The 23,166-nt window shown below is 37.7% G+C and overlaps 1 protein-coding gene across 1 annotated transcript in view; it reads left to right on the top strand.

The window, feature by feature from the left end:
- GUCA1C (guanylate cyclase activator 1C) overlaps positions 1-8,938 on the top strand; it is a 33,252-nt gene extending 24,314 nt beyond the window's left edge. The window contains exons 2-4 of the mRNA XM_085216843.1: positions 2,903-3,052; positions 5,698-5,785; positions 8,151-8,938. Of these exons, the coding sequence (XP_085072969.1) occupies positions 2,903-3,052; positions 5,698-5,785; positions 8,151-8,281 (369 nt within the window). The 3' untranslated portion in view covers positions 8,282-8,938. The remainder of the gene's footprint in view (positions 1-2,902; positions 3,053-5,697; positions 5,786-8,150) is intronic.
- Positions 8,939-23,166: the final 14,228 nt, after the last annotated feature.

Below are 23,166 nucleotides of genomic sequence, written 5' to 3'. Positions count from 1 at the left end.
GAGACATAGAAGTAGACTTGTTGAGGGATGTTTAAAACAACAGGAAGGGGTTTTATAGGTGCATAGCTTTTGGAGAGGGTCCAGAGGAGGTCATGAAGAGCAATCAACTCTCCCACACACCTCCATCAGTCCTCTGGTGTCCTAAAATGGCTTCACCAACACTAACTCTTTTAAATAAAAAATACTATGAATTAGCCCTTTGGAATAGCACAGTAAAAGATAAGAAGTATTTCTATCTTCCACTAGTAAACAGCTCTGTTTATTCTGTTATTTTAAACTTTTTATTATTATTTATTTTATTATTTTTATGATAGCCCTTTTCTACAGATTGAGTGACTTCCTAATAAGCAACAGATAATTAGCATGTCTACTGTGGACAGCATGAGGCTTTAGAGAACCCAAAGACACGTGAGGACATACCTCGTATATTGTGATTCGTTACAGAGCAGCAGATGGGTAAATCAGCACTGCAGTGTTCTTTTAATAACATCATAATACATTTATTGTACTATTTATTGTACTCATAGAGCTATAGGATGATCTTCATAGGTTACTGTTATGATTTTTCCATTATTTAATGCACTATTCTGAGGCTCCTGTATGCTACTATAAAAAGCATAATATTTCTTTTTATCTGAGAAAACTCTGCATGTCTAACAAGATTTCTACAGCTTTCAGATCACACAAGTATTTTCTTTTCTACCAACAATGTACGTTTATTGTGGATAAAAGAGAAACAGCACATTTCTTATCAGTGCCACTGTGCAGTGCTTCTAGTTCCATACTGTGCAGATAAACGTTGGGCTTCTTAGTGTTTCTATTCCTGGTGTTTTTGAGGTTAGCATGGTGTTGTTGCTAGTCTTTGTATGTCCACAACTCCATGTGACTGGGGCCTCTCTAAAAACCACATTGTCTCAGATATTTCAGAAGTATTTTGGTTTATTTGTTAGGTTTGGGTTGTTTTTGTTTTTTGTTTGTTTGTTTCTAACCTTTGTCTTTAGTCCCTTCCAGCTTGGGTCAGGATAAGTGACCCACTAGGCAAAAGTTTATCGCCCACCATATTAAGCTTACTGTTACATTTCCCACACTTCTGGTATTCTGTGGCTGGTCAGACCCACAGAATTGAAAGACATAAAAGAAAACAACAAAATACTGTTTTCCAAAACCCAAAATGAAATGTAAGGGAGAAAGAAAGTAAATGAGCCTGGCCATGAATATCTATCAAGCCTAAAATTAATCTGTAATTTAACTAAATAGTATGAAATTCTATAAAGGGACAGCAATGTGAAATACACCTAATCACATTCTTAGAAGAGCTATAAAATCCAGGGTTGGAAATATAATCAGTAAAGTAAAAGGAGACCTCAGTAAAGTATCTGATACAGTATTTCTTTGAAATAGTATTTCCAAAATTGGAATCCAATTTGGTGTTCCAGAAAGAACCAGAAAGTTTGTGGTACATACTGTGTCATTTTTTTGGTAAAGCATCTCTTTACCAAAAAGATGGGCCTAATCTTGCTTGAAAACTATATGCAGTTATTGTTAAATTTCATTTCAACCCATACTGTGGTTGAGAAATGCCTTTGTCTTTAGTGAATTTGCTGCAATTAAAATTAAAGTAAATACAGCAATAATGGCAGAACCTGCACAGAGAGTCTGTGAAGCAATGTTCAGCCTGCAAAAGTTATGCATGTGCAATATCTGTCTACATATACATTGACTCGGGTGTATTTGAAACTTGGGTACTACAGTGCCAAACCACCTTGCACAGAAATCAAAACAAGCAATACATGGCAATGGGTTGCAACACACCTTTCCAAAGCTTCTTTTCTTTTACTTTAATGCAGTTTGGAGGACAGACTAATGCCTGCTGATTGCAAAACCTCAGTATGCAAGATGTGTGTTGATGTAAGGCAATAAAAATAAGTAACATGTTAAACCTACTGCATATTCATCCAATCTTCTCAGCCACAAGCCATCTAAAGCTGATGACAGTCTTTCCAAGGTTTTCCAAGTGGTTGGATTCTGACCAATATAAAGATCACAAGATTAAATTTACCAGCTGCTAATTCTTTTTATATCCACATGGGAAACAGTTGGAGCTAGTAGTCTCCAAATTCAGCAACTGTTTCTTCCACTTTCACCAGATTTTTACAGAAACAGAGGAATCGTCACGGTAGCGTAGACCACTTGACCATGAAGTCCTGTCCTTGACAAGTTTCCTTCAGTACCATCAGAGAAGGAAGCGAAACATATGGAATTAAATCAATCTGAAATGCTTCTTCCCTTTGATTACCCCCCATGCTCACTATTCAGAAACTTGTTTATGACTTGAAGGCTTTATATCCCATGTGAAATTTATTGGTCAGAGAGACCTGATGCTTATTTGAATAAACTACAGTATCTATCACTCATGCTGGGTTATTGTTTGCCATATACAATATTTATTGCATGATTTCTCAGATTAATAACACCTGGAGAAGCTCTGTTGCTCTGGAAAACGTCCACATTTCTGCAGTACCCACATGAATATAAGCAGCTCCACAGTATACATCTCAACAGTATGAAGTTGGATATCCAAGACTCCCCTTTTTCTTATGTGAAAGTCTTTCACAAACCTGTTTTTTCGTCTTCTCAAACAATGTCAAAAACAACTGCTGTGATTTGCTTCCCCCACAGCTTTCCAGGGAGAACAAAACTGCCTGTGCTAATGCTCCTTCCTATAGTGCTTCCAGTTGAGCTCATCCTTTCTAAATGCCAGGGGAAATTTCTATGCTAAGGTGCTTTATAAATCAGCTTGCATTATAGTGAATTCGATGACCTGTTTCTGTGAATGCCAGAATGAGCAAAAAGCCAATGTTGTTAAACAGGTTTGGTTTTTTTTCGTCTCTCTCTCTCCTAGGATGGATTTATAGACTTCTTGGAGTTCATAGCGGCAATAAATTTGGTTATAAGAGGAAAAATTGACCAAAAATTGAAATGGTATTTTAAGCTATATGATGCTGATGGAAACGGATGTATTGACAAAAAAGAACTATTGAGCATATTCGCGGTAAGCAAATTATGACCTATAGCAATTGCATCTGGCATAGCATGTTGTCTCTGAAATAGTGGTTCCACATGTGTTGTATTTTACTAGCTGTAAAGCCAAAGTTCTTCTAGCTAGTGACACTCTGGTTACCAGCTTCTTCCTTACTGAAGTAAACAGTAGTGTTTTACTTTAAACCAGAGTTCTACAGCTGTATGCTGCTTTAGTGAAAGGGAAAAACTGTAGAAACAGTAAGAACATTGTTCTGATAAACTGTATCATAAGACAGGGTAGAATTGAAGTAGCATAATGAATAAAACAGATGTTTACAAGGGTTTGTGCCCTTTGTTGTGGAAAAATGGCTTCTCCAACTGAACTTTGTGCAGGAAACAATATAGGAGTCATCAAAACATTCCAATGTTTTAATTTTTTTTGACAGGCTTTTGGATTTGTTTACTGTAACTGCCATTACTCTTTTTTTTAATTAAATTGGAAAAAAATAATTTTGTCATTAAATCGTGAACGATTTCAATACAAATATTGTAGAAATTTTTGCAAAAAAATGGGTCAATTTCAAACCTATGAAAACAAAGCAGGGTAATTTTTTTCTGTAAAATGTTTTCCATATTTTTCAACTTGCTCTAGTGAATGACTCTTTTGCGCTTCAGTAGCTGCTTTCATCTAAAGAGTATTATAGTGTTCCTTGCAAATATGAAGATCAAGGTTCTGCTGCAGGGAACATAAAATCTAAATAGTTATTTAAAGTGATAATAAACAAACTCACTTTTGCCAAATTTTGTCTTACTGCTGGTGCCTGGCTAGGCACTTTCAAGAGCTACTGACCCAAATAAAAGGAGCCAGAGCCAGATTAGCCATGTGACCAAACAAATGAAATTGATGCATCCCTTTATGAAGAACAGTGTTCTAAAGGCAGAAGGAGAGTCTGCACAGCCCAGATTTCTTCTCTTTTAAGACTAATGTCATCTTTCTATTGTAGATATTCTCAATCATTTTTCATTTAAAGGCATTGATGCAACTGCCTTTGTCTTGTGCTTTATCTGAAAAGGGTATTAAAATCATTTTCATGTAAAGATTCTTTTTTTTGCTTAACTTGTTTTAAAACCATTCAAGTTTCCAGGAGTTTGCTTCTCTTTTGGAGTAAAAGAACTGAAACCTGCACGAGTCATTTTACTTAGGCTAGATTAAAATAGGTGGGCACTAAACAAAAATAAAAATGCAGGCTCACAGCCGCTAAGAGCTCTGCTTATACTGAGTATGAGTAAACAAAGGCTTATACAAAAAGATACATCAGATTTGAGACTCTAATTTAGACCAAAGAAGTCTAGTGAAAACTTCATTGGTCCCTACAGCTATACGAACTTTGGACCAGCAGATTGTTATTAGCCATCAAAATTCTGCCCAGACCACCTTGCACCCTGTCAGCACTCTTTTAACTGCCTCGTTAATTTATTTTATTATTTAGAGGGGTTCTATGGTATTCAGTGATTCAACTACATCAGGAATGACTGCTTTGCTCTCAGTGCTACCACAAAATTAACTATGACAGAGGTACAGCCTTATGAAGACTGCACTGGGGTCAGACTTATACCATGGTGTATATCTGAAGTACGAATGAGTAATACAAACAAGATAATGTTCCTATTTTTTGTAAAATTCTTGCCATTTCTGGGGACTCTGTACAAAGTATGGTAGACAGTGATGGTCAGGAATTCCATATCAGTGCTGAACTCATTTAACATTTTAATTAAACATGATGATTTCTAGAATAATATCAGGAATACCAAAAGAAATGACTGGTGTATTTGTTCTATACAGTACAGTTCATCTCGAAATGATTCAATTTTAAAAAATGTCTATAGTATGTCTGTTATAGAACATATATGTCTGTTTACATATATATTTTTATCTATTTTCCCAGTTATTTAATAAATAATTATTATATTGATTTTGAGTTCAGCTCTGTCAGTATGTGCTTGTTGCATCTGGACTGCCGTTTATTAACATATAGGCTTCTATTTTATTGACCAGAATAATCAACATTACGCAAAAGTGATTGACTCAGTGAATGGGACAGAATTTTGCAGTATTCATTTGTATCTTTATTCTTGGATACCTTTGCCATAGAAAAAGTAGAGGGGAGATTTCTTTTTTAAATTTCTTTGGAGGACAACTGAATTCTGCCAACTTCTAGGATTGCCACTCAAACTTTATTAGTGATTAGTAAGTTAAACATGTTTTAATAAAAGATAAACTTTGGCTTTCTCATCAAGTGCTTTCAGCTGTGAAAAATAATACTATATTTAAATCACACAGATCATAGGGCACTCCCTGAACACAGCAATCTCTCTAGGGTGAAAAAAAAAGTGCTGGTGTGGATTGAACAAGTGCATTGAACAACAGAAGCATCACATGCTTTCAGAAGACCTTCAGAGATATGTAAATGCAGTCTCTAATCTTCAGGCTGTGTGATGTTAATTAAATTTCCAATCCTCATTACTGAAGATTTACTTGAAATAGCAATTTATTTAGTGTTTTTGAACGGCTGTTGAACTAAAGAGCTGCATTCCAATTACTGCAGTTGCCAGTGTATTGTTTTCATGACTTGAAGGAAAAAAGTCTTTAAGAACTTTCTGCATTTCTGTCTCCAGGCTATCCAGGCTATTAATGGACAGACTAACATGACTGCCGAAGAATTCACTAACATGATATTTCAGAAGATAGATGTGAACAATGATGGTAAGAGTCTAGGTTTTCTTGGTATTGGCATTTACCACGCCATGAGGGAGTGCGGGATCAGAAAGGGAGCTGAGCATACAACTGAAGGACTGAAAACCTGTATCTATATTCTCTCAAATTTACAGTGAAATGTAAATCAACTGCCTCTATTAACTTAGCACAGGAATTGTGTCTAGTAGTAGCTAAAAAGTAGCTAAAGTGAAGGTCTTGCACTGTTCATCCAAAATGCCAGTCCTCTGGGTGCTCAGCAAAACCAACGTGATCAAAAATCTGCCTAACTGTGTGTCTTAACTTGCCTAAACTGAGTAAGAAAACCAAGATGCAAGGCTGCACATGCCATGTTCGAAAAGATTGGACAGAATACTCAGTGTCTCTTCAGAATCTGAATGTTAACATATGCTAAGACACATGCTATTGTTTCTTCTCAAGAGAGCTACATTAAGCCAATTGGACTTGTAGTTTGAAACTAAAGATTTAACTCACTGCTTTGGAGTTGTTTTTAACATAAGATGTGTCATGTGAATATGTTCCCTCCTATTTCTAACCAGGAAAATCATCCTTCAACTGGATCTACTAAAATCATTAACAAATTAGGAACACTAGGAAAGCATTGCTGAGCAAGATCAGATGCAGGCAGGATTTTAGGCTTTTATATTATTGTTCATTATTTGGGGGTCTTACTTTGTGTATTAAAGTTTCTTTTTAAGAAAGCTGTTTGCAATATATAATTAGAACATGAATAATGCTCTTGTGATGCATATGAATGATTGGTAGAGCATTTTTGCCTATCTACTGGAACCATTGTTTGGGTGAAGGCAAATAATAGACTTCAAACAACATAGTCAAATTCTAGAATCTAACCTCAATACTATGATTATTTTCACTTTGGCCTCTGTGTTGATATTTGTTCACTGCAAGTAATAGTTGTATCTGAGCTAGACAATTAGCTGAAAAAAGTAATTTGTATGTCTTACATTTTAGCAGTGAGATGTGAGAACATGAATTATTCAGAATCCTCTTCATAATGCCCCTATTTCAAGCTGCTTTCCATAGCTAGTTATTTTTAAATGGCTGCAAAGCAGCAGGATTAAACCAACCTGAGGAATAAGACAAAATTTTCCAAGTTTATCTTAAACTATGTTATCATCTTTTAGCTGCTTATTAAATATACATCTATATAAAATAAAAATAAAAATGTAAATTGACAAATAAGTTGTGATCGCCTTCATCACATTAAAATACAAGAAATAATCTCATGGCTGAGGGGAGCAATTCCTAAAACAAATCTCCTGATGGCTTTCCAATTTATTTTCATTATGTGAAGGAAATCTGAGCCTTATGACAGTCCCAGTGAGCCTGGGCATGCCAGTGTAACTTCTCACGCATAACTGCAGTGTTCTTTATACAACTGCATTCTGGTATTGTTATTTTGAAATACTAGACACTCCTCTTGCTGCAGCCTAGGTGCCAGGACTTGCATCAGAAGAGGTCCTTTCACTGTAATAGTGTGCATATGAACCTGCTTACAGTGCAGACAGCGCCACATAACTGAACAGCACTAAGTCATCCAGCTGTTTTCTCTTCTTCTGGCCTCTTGTAATTTATTATTTCAGTAAGAAATCATTCATTTTTATGATTTTAATAAAAACTTTATACATTCCCAGAGGAAAAAATCACTGTTCCTTTTAAACCAAGCTCGGTTTCCCCTCTCAAAGAAAAACAGCATCACTGGAATAACTTCTAAACGGAGAACTGTGTACACTCAAGTGTACCTTGCCAGCAGACACGTGTCTTGGACTGACCTTTGTGGTTTTGTTTGTCTTGAAACTTCCAAAGTATTACCTGATTCTAGCATGAACCCCAAAAAATCACTTTCTAAAAGAAAAATAAAAAAAACAAGACCATTTTAGTTGCTTAGGATAATTTCTCTAAGCAAACGACTTAATAGATTTTTTACTACATCTTATCCTGGCTCCAGATAATCCTAATAGTTAACACAGAGGCTATGCCTTGTAATCCTCAGCAAATCATGCCCTAGTCTCTGGTAAAGCCACCTATAAGATAAACTCCAGTTACCTTGGTAAGAATAGGTCTGTGCAGCTAAATTCAGTCTAAGCACTATGGTTGGCTTAGACTTTTGCAATAGCAGTCTTTGATCTGTTTTAGCAGAGAAAGGTGAGTCTGAATTCTGGAATTTGGTGCAAAACAGGAATGTATTAGAAAATATTCTTCCTGTATTTTCATATCAGCAGTGAAGAATAGAGAATATTTTTGAGGGATGCAACTCAGCTTGAATGGCCTTGTGTTGCATTGAGAATGATTGTTACAGTCCTTGGTTCCTAAAGAGCATCTGATTTTCTTTTAGGGGAACTGACTTTAGAAGAGTTTATCACTGGTGTGGAAAGAGACGAAGATCTAATGGAATTGATTACGAAAAGTTTTGACCTTTCCAATGTAATCAAAGTCATACAGAACGGCAGGCGGCACAGCATCTGAAGGATTCAGTGATGGATGTTGCATCTGTGTCATTGACTCAGGGAAGATAACATTTCCTACATTCAGAGAGCTTGATGTTGTCAAAACCAGCCCAGACAGTACTGACCCACCAGCTCTAAGAAAAATTCTCCCTTGGAATTTTCACTCTTGATTCCACATCTTTCCATTTCTTTATTCTGTCTCTCACTAATGACCTTGGCAGCTACAGAACACAAACTTTTGCCCATGTGTAATAGAAAAGATATTTGATGCAGTACAAATAATTTGTTTGGTTTCTGTGAACACCTCAGGGTAATCAATAAAACAATGATGATATTGTAAAATGCAGCCCTTCTAGAAGACACGGAATTAATATATTTACTATTTCAAGTGTAGGTTCATTAACCTACTATTTTAGTGTGGTGAGAGATAGGATTGGCTTCTATCTAGGTCCATTAAAAATAAAGCTAGTATGCATTAGCTTAACATTTGCTCTAATCAGCACTCAAAATAAGAGCAGATTCTTGGGGAAATACCTTAGTCAGCTCAGTATTCCAGAGATATGCATCCTCTTTAACAAGCCATCTACCACTCTTGATTTTATTACATCTGTAAATTAGAATAATGTGATGCTTTAATGCTTTTGGCAGGGTTCAGCTACTGTTCCTTCAAATTAACCTTTAGAGAAGCACTGGAATTAAATTTTGTTTACTTTGTAGAGTAAAATTAGAATTTCAAAGAATGGTTAAAACAAATGATTTTGTAGGCACTGGAACAAACATCATCTGGTTTCCAGAGATTTGTGTCCATTCACTTCTATATCCTTCTTTGCGAAACAATTCATTTTCACTGGGCTCTTTGCCATGGCTGCATGAGACAAAAGGTAAGAAGTATCATGACTAGTTCATACTGGTGGGACTGCTGGCTTCTGCCAAACAGACTGTTTAATAGCTGCATTCTTCCTGCCTTTCCTTGACAGGGAGTACAAATTATGGTACGTCTGTCCTGCCCAGATACTTGGGCGAAAGCTTTTAGCAATTTAGTCTCTTTGAGACTTCTACCTTCTTTCAAACTGGGTTGCAATCATCTCTGAATGTGGTAGTTCTTAGAAGTGTAGAGAAGAGATGTGTAGATGGCATGATCACAGATGCCTCATTTTCTTAGTAAACGGGGTTAAAAACAACTCAACCTTTCTTTTTAATAGACAAGAGTAATTCTGTGTTCTGAAATGTAATTGTATGGGTTGTCTAAAAAGTGAAAATTTCTAGTTCTGTCTGATTCTGGTGGGATAGATTCTTTCTCAAGTTTGCAACAAGATGTATCAAATCACTACAGTTATATCATAAGTACTCCTTGGCTGGCAGTGCCACAACACTAATACTACGTGCTCTCAGAATCATCAACTTAAGACAAAAATAATTAGTGCATGGATTGATGCAGGCTGAAATAAAACAGTTACTAAAACTTCCATATGAAAAAGCTTTTCATCTAAATTCACTACAAATCCATGTCCCTTTGCACAAGAAATATGCTCCATCATCTGCAATTATCTCAGGTTCTAGTTTGATCAATAAAATATACTAAAAGTATGCAACAAGCATCACTTGACATTATAAACAGTTCTGACATTATAATTCTGACATTTGAATCTTGTATATCTTTTTCAAAAAAAAAAATGATCTATGAGATTTCTGGTGGGGGTGAACTTTAAGTTCTTGTATTTATTCATTGTTGACATGTTAATATCTCACTGTCATTATCAGTTTTCTCACACCTAGGCTTCAAAAAATCACTTTTCTTAATATCCTTCTGTTACATTTAGATTCTGTGAGGGTGGTGTTCTTCAAAACAGGCTTTAAAATATTTTAAATACCGTTGTCCAGCTTAAGCAATTTGGGTGTGTGGTTAACAGCTCTGTTTTGGATTCTTCCTTTTAAACTAATGACTACTGATTTACTTAAACTAATTACTACTGTCTATGTATGTTGGATTTTTTTTTTTTTTTTTTAATAAATGGATTTTTAAAAGAATATTTGAATTTACCCTTTTTTTTCTGTGTAAATGTAACTACATGAAGTGAATTACCAATTCAAGAAGAGTGTTGTTTTGTATTAAAATTATCATTTGTAAGGAAATTCTTATTCTTTTGTTGTTGTTGTTAACCTAAATTTTAAAGGGGCATGTGACATTCTCACCTTCCATACTTCAATATAAAATAATTTAGAAGAAATCTGTGTAATTAAGGAAAAACGTATTTTGTTTAGTAAAGCATATCATATTTCAAAAAATATTCACATTCAGCAACTCCACATGTATTTGAGGGTCCTTGTAAGATTCCATCTAAACTTTTATTACTTAATTAACATGAAGTTCAACTGGCTGCTTTAGTATTATTTGATACACGGGTGCTGAAGATAAATCACACAATCACTGGGGGTGGAAGGAACCTCTAGAGACCATCTAGTTCAACAATCCATGTTAAAGCAGTTTCCTTTAGCAGGTCACACAGGAAAGCATCCAGGTTGGTTTTGAATATCTCCAGAGAAGCATGTTCCACAGCCTCCCTGGACATCCTGTGCCTGTGCTCTGTCACCCTAACAGTAAATAATTTTTTTCTTCACATACATATGGAACTTCTCAACTTCTGTTCCAGACCCTGGTTCTGTCACTGGGCAGTAGTGAAAAGATCTCGGTCCCATATTCTTGACTGTCATCTTTTAGATATTTCCAAGCATTGATAAGATACCTCTCAGTCTTCTTTTCTCCAAGCTGAACAGTCCCAGGTCTCTCAGCATTTACTCATCAGAGAGATGTTCCAGGCCCCTCATAAGCTTTGTTGCCTTCCGCTGGACTCTCTACAGTAGTTCCCTGACTTTTTTGAATTGATGAGCCCAGAACTGGACACAGATTTGGCCTCACAAGGGCAGAGTATAGAGGGGTAGGATCATCTCTCTCAACCTGCTGGCCATGCTCTTTTTAATGCATCCCAGAATACTGTTGGCCTTCTTGGCCACAAGGACATAAAACTCTTGGTCAATCTGTTATCCACCAAGACACCCAGGCCATTCTCCACAGAGCTCCTTTCCAGCAGGGCAGCCCCTAAGCAGTACTGATGCATGCATTAAACCTCCCCAGATGTAGGACTGTACACTTGCTTTTGTTGAGCCTCATCAAGTTCTTCTCTGCCTAATTGTGCATCCTGTCCAGGTCTCACTGAATTGCAGTTTTCTGGTGTGTCAGCCACTCCTCCCAGCTTTGTATCATCAGGAAGCTTGCAGAAGATGGTCTCTATCCCTTCATCCAAGTGGTTGATGAAGATATTGAACATTGCCAGACCCAGAACCCACCCCCAGGGAACACTGCTAGCTACAGAAACAAAGAAACAAACAAAAAAAACCATAGCATATGCTCTCCAGGAAGTGTCTTTGTCAACAAGACTGAGCAGATGCCAGCTGTGAGAGTCTGGAGAAGCTGGGCTGCCTCTATCATCATCACAGGGGGTTAGGTGTTAGTTAGGATAGATGTGCACTGAGAATGACTTTTTGTCACCATACTCATGTTCAAAAGAATTACAGGTTTCAAATTCACTCTGTGCAGCTGGGTGAGATTAGCCAATCAACAGAGTAATTGGTAGTTTCTCTTCTATTATGATCTCTTTTACTGTTAAGAAATCCTTTTGACTTTATGCTCTTTTAGTTGCATCCAAACAGTGAAAGGCAATTAGTGTGACAGTCCCCTCTTTCAAACAACTCATAATTGTCTTAACATTATCTCCTTTTCTCTTCTGGTAGCTCAATATGCTAGGAAAGAAAATAAGCACTTTTTCTTCTGAGAATCTGGGAATTCAAAGCCACGAGTACATTGCCTCATAGATATGAAATTGCTTAAGCATTAACAGGCATGATAAAACCTTAGGCCATAGCTGAGCATCCCTGACAAAGTGAAAGGAAAGCTTGCTGTGCTGTGGGAAAGATGTCATAGCTGCATTTACTTTTTTTGACCTTATATAAGATTAGCCATAACATACAGAGCATAACAGCTAAATATTCAGCAAAATGCTCAAACCTCGGGTTCCTTTGTCTTAGGACATACATCCACTTACTTGATGAAACTGGCTCAAGACCTACAGCATGGCTTGTAGGTCTTTTCCAACTTTGGTGATTCTATCAATCTATGAATCTGTGGAACGATTTCTAAAAGTCTCACAGTGTGACAGAAACCATTGAAGAAATTAAGGAGAAATTTTTAAATACGATTTTTAAAGCTTCAGCTAAAACAGTGAAACATGAAAAAAGATGTAGCCTTACACTTTACTTTTTTACATGCCTTTGTAAGAAAGCTATGGGAGAAAACACTTCAAGTGCATGATTTTAAACATGGCAAAATGTAGCTGACTTGAGTTTGACCGGAAGACAAACTTTTCTCCAATCCCTGCCCATGCTGTTTCCATCACTGGCATTCCTACAATAATAATGAGGCTTTGGTGAACACTTGCTTTGTTCTCCAGTGCTGACAACTTCTGTCTTAAGGATTAGGAAAAGAGATGCTATTCAGCTGGTACATGCAGCAAGCAAGAGCCCCTGTACTCCTACAGTCTGACTGGGACAGTCATTGAATGGCCTGGGTTGATAAGGACCTGAAATATCATCTAGTTTCAACCCCCCTGCCACAGGGAGGGAAACAAAGAACTTAAGGCTGCTATGTACAGAGTTGCTGCACTGTAATGAAATTCTAGCTTTTGAGTTGTTAAATCATGAAATTCTACTGCTTTTCATAAGGCCAGAAATCCTTCTCTAATTTAAAGCAGTACTACTCACAAAAACTGTACATGGAGCCACCACTGCATCCCACACAGACCAGTGGAGAGGCAGAGAGAGCAGAAGGGAGGGAGGCACAGAACATCCAAAAAGACCAGGGTGAAAAACAAGCAGAGGAGGAAAGCTGAAGAGGGAGAGAAGGTGGAGGACATGAAAGAGATGTCAGCTGTCATAACCTCTGTCCCATAAGGAACATGCCCTAGAGCAGGCATGTCCAATCTGTGGCCCATGGACAACATGCAGCATCACTAGTTCATAAACTTTTACCATTATGTGATTTTTAGTAATATTTTTCATGAGTCAATGATACACAGTCCTGGTGCAAACTACAGAGAGACAGAATGCTGTGGAGGAGAAGACAGCAAAATATTAACTCCAGCTCTGAGGCCTGCCCTATTCAATCTCATTGTAACCCATGAGTGAGACACATTTCAAATGCAGTGATTGCCAGTGATAACATTTCATTTTTCGAATCAAAAGGAAAATTTGTGCCAGAACTTGAAGATGAAAAATAGCTCACAGATTTAGCACTTTTGATGGATTTGACCATTCATTTAAATGAGTTAAACAGGCATCTTCAAGGTGAAAAATCAACTCGTCTGTGCTGTGTTTCAACTTATCTGTGCACTGGCTTCACAAAACAAGGCCAAATATCCCACCACTTTTATGTTTTTGTTGCCCTCTTTTTTTGGTGTTTTAATAAGAAATTTATTTTTAAAAAGAAGTTTTGTTACTTACATATATAAACTACTTTATATATTTTATATGCAAGCCAAGACAATTCCTCTTCACTCATACGGCCCAGGCAAGGCAAAAGGTTGGACACCCATGCTACAGAGAAAAAGCCAAATGTCAAAGTATGAAAAAGGATAAGAGAAAAAGGCTGTAAAACTATGCTCAGTGCAACTTTAAACAGAAGGTACATAGCATTTCGTCTGAGATTTGGCATTCCTTGCTGCTCTAATAGAATTTTTCCATCAATGCACCATTGAAAGAAGAGCCTAAAATAGGCTGTATATGCTGCCCCATACATACCAATCTCCTGCTGAAAGTGCAAACCAAAATTGCCTTCTGAGATAGCCTACTATTCAGAAAGAATCAAAATGGTAATGTCACAAATATGGAACTGAAACAGTTATGATATGCACGGTTTTTTCTACCCAAGCTATATTAATTAAGTATTATTTACACTTAATTTCTCAAATACCAGGGCAATTAACCACTCAAGATGTCTTCTGCTTCTTCAAAGAGGAGGTCCACAAGTCCAGCAAAACAAATTTACCTTTTTTTACTCCTCTCCAAATCATTTTAATTAGTTGTCCAAGTTATCAGTGTGCCAGCAGGTGTATTAGTTTAGGACAGAACAGAATTCTGCATTTTTTGAGAAACTGTTTATTTAGGAAACATTAATTCCTTTTCTCAGGTCACTGAACACCCTCTGAATGGCAACGATATGTAAACATTACTTTTCACAGCTGTGACTGTGCAACACATCTAAGGAGAAAATGTTTGGTATTCCATTCTTCTATCCCATGTGCTCTAGTTTTCTAGCTTTTTGAATATATGTAGTAATTACAGATCTCTTAAACTTTACCTTTCTTGGAAAACACTAAGCACACTTGAATGATAAATGAATGTGAACTTATGGACTCTTTGCAGTCCCATGCAAGTTGACAATCCCATTGACTGCAAATCTGAACAGAATTTCTTCACACTAACATCTAAAGAATATATTAAACTCTTGATTTATTCAGAATCTTATTGGCCTTTTATGCTACACAGTATTTCCTGCAAGGAAATAAATATTCTGAGAAGAATTTGAAAAAAGGAACGTATTAGCACCATGATCATCTTCCCGTTTAAAATAAAAACAATGAAATATTCATGAAAAGGACTGATATAGTTTTGAGTGCATCAAAAGAAACTAAACTGCCATTCAGCTTCAGGCATGACTTTTTGGTCTTAGCATTTGTCTACTTGTTCCTTCCATCTCTGTCTCCAAGTCAAATCAATAAAAATTATGTCTGGGGGCTTCTTTGTGTGCATGTGTGTGCATTGACAGTGTATCTCTGGCACACAGCTGTAATGGTTGCAGACTATATGGGAAGGATTGGTGAATTTCCTCTTTATTTAAATTACAAATTTCTGACAGTCTGTTTCTATTCTGCAGGATTTCAAAACCCCTCAAATTTAAAGCACATTCACTTTAAAGAGCTACTAATGTTTAGTGGAAAAGAAATCAAACGTTTATAATTAAATAAGTAGGTTTTTTTGTGTTGTTTTTTTTTAATATATATACATTTGTTTTTGCTTTGCTTCTTTACTATAATAAAGGTGCATATACCAAAAGAGGGTCTTGACCCAGTTTTTAATTAGGCCCACGTTCCCTCTGTCCTGTTCACCAGCTCAGCCTCTAATGGCAATGCCAGACAGTAATTAGCTTCTGGTAACAATCATAATAATTCAGTGATCTTCTAATTAATGAAGTAACTTCTGACAGTACATATCAAACAGCTCACAAAACACAAATCATAGTTTACAGCCAGAACCACCTACCTATTACTCTAAGTAGAGTTTTTCTTCGGTTTACCAAGGAAGTTTAGGCTTTTCTCTAGGACTACAAAGTGAACAGGGAAAACAAATCCCGTAAAAAAAACAACATTTTCAATGATCAGTCATTTTTTGTCAAAGTATCTAATCTGGTGAGAGTCCCAAGTTTTAAACTGACCTTCCCAAGACATCCAGTGGAAAGAAGTGTATCAGAATTACTGTCAAATGAAGTCGATAGGAATAAAAGGACAAAATAAGGGTGTAATGCTCCACCAAAAAAAAAAGAAAAAAAGCTAAAAAGTTATTTATTAATCTGCCAGAGTTAGTAAATGCCTCTGGAGAACACAATTGCAAACCTTAACTTGGTATTTTCTGGTGGTTTTTCACTGTTCTAGAAAACAGGTTTGTGTCCATTCATCTGCTCTGCCTCCTGTCCCAAAAAGTGCCAGACCCAAAGAGACAGGAGGAGGGGAACAGATAAAAATGACTTTCCAGCATCTGGGGATTAGCACTGTGCTAGAAGAAACTATTTCCTCATAGATCTGCTACTCCTGCTACTTATTTTGATTTCTGTTTTGCATTGACGTTCAAGGCACCCTAAGAAAATGAACTTGCCTGTTTACTGTCGAGGGATAATAAAGTATCTTTTCATACATATCTAAAACAGACACGTCTGAAAGTGTGAGCCGCAATGCAAGGAAGCCTTGTGACAGTATTTCTGCAGCAGGGCTCTGCTTATCCGATTGAAAGCAGTGCTTCACATGTTGGAATAATCTGCAGTAAAAATTCCCACAGATGGTCTTAGTCAGTATTTGCAGAGTTTATGAGATTAGTATTTGGCTACAGATTTATCTCCACATGTTTCTGTGATACTGAAAAGAGCACAAAGTTAGAGGAGATTGAGTGAACATGAACATTTCTTAAAGAACCCTGTTACAGTCAGAAAGATTAGTGCAGTGGAAAGGCAATACAGGAATGGAATAGCAAAAGGACAAACAGGAAAGGAATGCACGCCCATCTCTGAGGATCTAGGCTTGTGGGGAAAAACTCCCCAAGGGAGGAACCTCCAAACAGAGAGCCTTCTCCAGTGGCAGTCAGCCATTAAATGGGGTCTGAGAGGAGCAGCCAGGCTCCACCCCTTCCAATCACACAGCTGAATTGCCTTCACATGTACTCCCAGGGCTGAATGTCCTTTTCCAAAGTGATTAGACAGTGGTTCAGGCTGTAGTTTAATAGTTCCCATGCACTTCACTACTTCACCGTGTGAACCAAAGATCAAGCCAACTAGAGGGTGAGCCTTCCCTAATACAGGGGTCCAACACACCGTCACATCAGTAGAATGAGTACTTTTGTCTCTCTCGATGACTTGAGGTGTCCCATAGGCAGACGTAGCTTGGTAAGTGCCTTGATGGTGTATGCCTGGTTCATTCTCGGCTGCGTGTGAGGAAGGGGCTGGGCTGTACAGATCTTGCATGTTGTTTTGTGAGTCAACACAGGTTAATGATCCTTTAAGGAACTAAGAGATACCTCTAGAACATCCATTTTTGTCCACTTGTCAGATGTTAACTGGGAATACTACATAGCTAATAAAAATGGATCCAGGAAATTCCTAAAAGACCTTGATGATAACTTCCTGGTGCAGGTAGTAATGGAGCCAACCAGTAAAGACATCTTCCTAGATTTGGTACTTGTAAATAGAGAGGGTCAGACTGACCTTCTCTGTTAGGGGCTGGCTGACAGATCAGATAAAAAGTAAGTGGGTGGCCATCAAGATGGTAGCCTGTGACTAATGGGGTTCCCCAGGGCTCCATTTTAGGGCCAATTCTCTTTAATGTTTGCATCAATGGCTTGGATGCAGGACTTAAAGGTGTATTAAGTAAGTTTATGGATATAATTAATCTGGGAAGGGAGCAGCCCCACGGAAAGGGATTTGGGGGTTCCGGCTGATAGCAAGCTGAGTGAGTCAGCAGTGTGCCCTGGCAGCCAAAGGGGACAACAAACAAGTGGGTGCATCAGATCCAGCACTGCCAGCCAGGTGACAGAAGGTACCTAGCTTAGCCACTGCATCAAAACCCTTAACAACACAGCAGTATGCTCAAGGGCTCCAAGATCTGTAGAGGGAGTTTCAATGCCCTGTCCATCACTACCTTCCTTGCTAGTGTTACCGCTTCAGCTGTTGAAGCTGCTGAACTACTGCTGCCTCTGTTATGCTCATATCTCCCATTGTGCTCTTAAACCACATAATGCCTCTATATCCAGGCACTGCAATGGCACTTGCCATTCTGAAAACAACCTTACACTCTCTGCATACTGTAATTCTCTCAGGTAGCTGCAAATGTTCATGAACAATTTTTTAAGAAGGACACAGACACTTCCTTCTAGTGAAACTAATCTTTTCTAGCTGAGGAATAGCAATAATTTCATCTGATAAGTGATTAGGCACATATTGTTGAATCATGCAGACCAAATATTTATTTTTGACCAGTCCAAAAATACCTTGCTGGCTCACATTGGGTTGCCTAGCTCTTTGTTGAATGATTGCAAATGAGAAACAAATTCAAAAAACATCACAGCTTGTTTATGCATAATTTGTAAGCTCACAGTAGAAAACGCTATGTATCTCAGCTAAATCATTTGCAGTGAATAATTCTACTGTTTGGTACAAATGCAGAGCAATGAAACTTACAGAACATTATAGAAATACATCTTCCATCCTCGAGAGATGTGAGAATTTTAATTCCTGGCACTGAAGACAGGCTTGAATGAGAATATGATTAAACTTTTATAACTGCTTGGTGTTTTCTTGGCTCAATCAATATTCTTTTCAATAAGCCCTTGGCCTGTTTCTGAAGCACTGCCAATATTTGGTTTTCAGCAAATGTGGCTTTATTTTTCATTCCTGCTGATGTGATCAACACAGTGACATTGATGACAATGAGTACTGTGTTCAAACATTTTCAAACAATTCAATCTGCTCATGCAGGACAGAGAGTAGGTAGCCAAGCTGGTTGTATTTTACTGATCTTTCCCACAGATGAGTATGTTCTGATATCACCTTCAATGCATCTGAGTGTGATCATTCATCTCTGAAAGCCAGTTCCAATTGGGTCATGCAAAATTGTCATTTCCTTTCCTTCAAAGGAAGATTCAAAGGGATGCAACAGATAGTCATGCATTCTTCAGGAGGGCTGGCATAGTGGAGACAAACCCAAAGACTTCTATGCTGTTAGGTGTGAAAGAACTCAAGAGAACTATCTACACAAGTATTTAGATGCTAGACTAGAACAGAGTGTGCCTGCAGCCTACTGACTGATCTGCCAGCGCCACATGCATAACCATGGGCAAATAACTTAGCTCTTTGACTCAGGTTTTTTGTCTATTAAGCAAGGATAATAATTCTTACTATATGTTGTGAAATAACTTGAAATCTATGCAGTAGATGTGTAATGTGACTGTTGAATGGTGGCATTAATTCAGAACATTGGTGACACTCAGATCTTTGCCAACTCAGGCAGGAGCTACTTCTATAAGATGCTGGATAGTGAAGAGTTTGGAGAAATTGAGTAAAGTAGTGAAAGGGGCAAGAAGCACTCATCTCTCTTAAAGGACATTCCCATTTTTGGATTTTATTGTACTATCTTATTAGGTCTGATTCCTGAGCTTTGTGCCCTGATTTTTCAGTGATAAAAAGTGACTTTTGTTCTCATTTCTCCATTTCCACATTTGATGAAAAGAAGACTGACCATTTCAAGGTAATCGTTATCCTCGTAAGTGCTTGTTGCTCTACTCTTAGACAGTGGTTGAACTTCAGACCTATCTTTATAAATGAGTTTACGGACACAAGTATTTCAGCCATCAGAAGGCTTTAGAAGTAAGCAGGTAGTGTGAGTTGAGTCCTGCCAGCAGCCAAGCACCTTCAGGGCCACTTGTTCATTTCGGAGAAACGGGAGAATATAGGAAAGGAAAATGCAAGAAACATGGAGTCAAGATAAAGACAGTTGAGCAGGTGAAGGAAAGGGTTGGGGTTGGGGGTGGGCACCAGCAAAACAAGAGATTCAAAGTGATGCAAAGACAATAACTCTCTTCCTCCCACAAGCAAAGAGATACCCCACTAATCTCAAAAAAATGGCTACTCTGGATAAGCCCTCACCTTCTTCCTCTACCCCAGTTTTTACTGCTCAACATCATGTTATATGACATAGAATATCCATTCGGACAATTTGGATCACCTGTCCCTCTGTGTTCCCTCCCAGATTCTTGCCTGCCCCCAGTCTACTCTCATTTTTTAGAGGGGCAGAGTGGAGAAAAAAGAGAAAGCCTTGACACGATGCAAGTACTGTCAAACCATAGCCAAACTATTAATGTCTTGCCAACACTGTTTTAGTCACAAATCCAGAATCTAGCACTGTGGAGGCTTCTATGAGGAAGGTGAACTCTATCCCAGACAGACCCAGCACATCAGGAAAGAGATGAAAATAGTCAGAAGCTGCTAGAGCCAGAACAGCCAGAGTGATTAGGCTGAAGCAAAATAAATTACTCCCCCACAGAAATAAACATATTCTCAAACGACAGAAGGCAGTACACAGCCTTCAGAGAATGAGCAAAACAGCGAGGGCAGGCATAGATCCTCAATTCTCATCCAGCAGGCCTGTGTGCATTTTGGAGGAGCCTCCACCCAGTACTGTGGGAAGCAAAGTGGTTTTTGTTTCAATGGACAAAATTTTTGATGGCTTTCTGACAGTCAATTGCCATGGTTTATTTTGGATAGAGTTGTGAGTAAGGGGGATTAAAATACTGTGTTTGTCTTACCTCTGAGAGAGCATGGCTCCTCACAGGGCACTGCACCTGCCCTCTGCAGACAGAGGTACGCTGTGATTTCCTAGGATGCTCATGGTGCCTCTCGTGCTGGCAAACAGCTCTTTTCCATGCCTACAGCTATTCCTGGCTCCACCACTCTGTGGTTTTCCATAGCCTCTGAATGCCTGATTATATTCGCTGACTTCACACAAGCTGAGCTCTGCAAGGCTTTTTGGAAAAGAACAGTTATTTTATGTCTTCATATTTCCCTGTACAAAGAGAGCAGCACATTATCCTAAAGAAATATAGTAGAGAGAGAAGAGTTTACCCTTTAAATAGTCAATGTGCTGTTTTGGCTGTATCTAAAGATCAATGCTTACAGAGAATAGATGTGTAAATAGCTTTTACTATAGTTCTTCAGAGGTTGCTTTCAGAAAATGATATACTACTCCAGATGCCTAAATAGTAAAAGATATTGACTGACTGGAGAGAGTTCAGAGCAGAACAGTAAAAATGATCACTTAGCACAAATGTTTTGATTTATTAAAATAAAAGAGAGAGAAAAAGATTAAAAGGATAAAATACAGCTTGAAGCTGAGCTAACTGATGAGCTAGTGAGAACACAGCCCTTCAGAAATATATATCACTGATGTAAACACCATGAATAAAACAATTACATATGGCAGCGCACCACAGGGTAAGCAATGACACATTTGAAACAGTCCTACAAATTATTCTTCTATAATTCAAACAAATTAAAGGGGAGTTGAGGTTAAATCATCTGTCAACCATTTCTGTGCAGACCTACTCAACAGAATTGCAGAAGAGGTTGAGTTTGGACACAAAACAGGATGAGCTTCTAGCACTTCACAGAGACCAAATATATTTTTTCATGAAATGCTTGGCTTTCTGCAACATATTAAACAGCAATATTCTCTTTTACAGCAAGAAAAATAAAAAGAACAGCAATGTTTATTTAATCACAAGATTAAATGGATGCTGGCAGTCTTTACACTGTAGGAAATTTCCTGCTGATACCAGCATGCCTTTTACCTGTAGCAGAGCAAGAGTGAGAACCTATTTATAACAGCAAAGCCTCAGAAGTCTGGGTGCATACTGCGACTGCAGGACAGGACATTTTCACGTCTGTGCCAGTACTGTTCAAGATCCATGCCTCCTCATGGCACATAGCACAATTAAAACTTTACGGTCCAGACTCCCCCACTCAAATGTATACTGCAAGCCATTTCCCAATATTCATGATTTTATAACGATGTGTTCAGCATCCTTACTGGAATAGAACTTAAGACAAGGACGTTGTTATGCTAAGTGCTGTGTAAATGAAAGACAAATAGGTAGTCCCTATTAATTGATAATCTCAGTAATTAAGCAAGGCATAACAAGCAGAAGACATAAGAAAATACAGAGGAGCATTAAGAAAACATTTTCCATTTCCTGGACATTTGCTCTATCTCTTATAGAAGTCTTAACACACAAAGTTTTAGCATTATTGCTTTTCTTTTGCTTGTTTGCGGTTTAATACACTATCTTGCTTTGCAGTCTGTATAAACACCTCCTTCGGGCAAAAGCATTACCTAATATTTGTCAGCTTCGATTCTTAAGGTCATTTTTTTGCTACCATCTTATCAAATAAATCAGTTACAACATTTTGCATTCAACTGCTGAATGCCCGTTCACATTTTCTGACCTGAATGGTAAAAAAAAAGTTCTTTGCCATTGAGTATTTTTGTCTTTCTTGTAGTGTCACACGGATTCAAAGAAATCAACCTCTGGATAGACTGGCTGAATGACTAATCTTCTATCAGCAACTGAAATAAAAAGAACTTTCTCTTATTTTCTTAGGTTACCTCGATAAATTGGGGCTATTTTTATTATTTTTTAGTATAAAATTATGTATTAATGAATTACAAGACATGAGAACTCTAAAATCAGTGGCTCCCGAGAAAATTTCAGAAGAAACTAATTAATCTCATCCTTTGTATGTACTGTATTTCAACCTTTAATTATCAAAGCATGGCAATGGCAGCACAAAACCTCACAATGAATGCCATGACAACCCTAGACTCTAAAGTGAAGAACCAATGACTTTAAGATATGCTTTATTTTTCCACATGGATAATAATGAACTCAATCAAACTGGGAGGAACTGTCAATCTGTCTGAGAGTAGGAAGGCCCTACAGTGGAATTTGGACAGGCTGGATCACTGGACTGAGACAAATGGGATGAATTTCAATAAGAACAAGTGCCAAGTCCTGCACTTTGGGGGCAGCATGGGAAGACTTTGCAAAGGAAAGGGACTTGGGATTGTTGGCTGAACATAAGCTCAAGTGGCTAAGGGAGACTTGAGGTCTTATTTACTATATGACAAGTCATATAAAGCTTGTCCTGAGTACACACATATATATGGAGAGAGGGAGACTTATCTTTCTATTTATAAACTTCCTAGTAATATTCTGACTTAACCAAATATATGACTATGCTGGAAATATTATAGAATTTACTTTTCCAGTATCCAGGACAGTAAAAGTAATAATATTACTCCTCTTTTACCCAGGGGGAAGGAAAGATTAGAATGACTTGAGACAAATTATTGAGTGTCCTGTGGTTTTGGCAACTTAATTTGAGATGCATAGATTTGGGTTTATTCCTAGTAGATGCTTTAAAAAAAAAATCTAACAAAGTTTATATAAGCTTTTACACAGTCAAATCGTACTTTCAGT

Source organism: Meleagris gallopavo, chromosome 1 (genome assembly GCF_905368555.1).
Source record: "Meleagris gallopavo chromosome 1, MGAL_WU_HG_1.1, whole genome shotgun sequence".
Classification (NCBI taxonomy): domain Eukaryota; kingdom Metazoa; phylum Chordata; class Aves; order Galliformes; family Phasianidae; genus Meleagris; species Meleagris gallopavo.
This window is presented reverse-complemented; position numbering and strand designations above follow the sequence as displayed.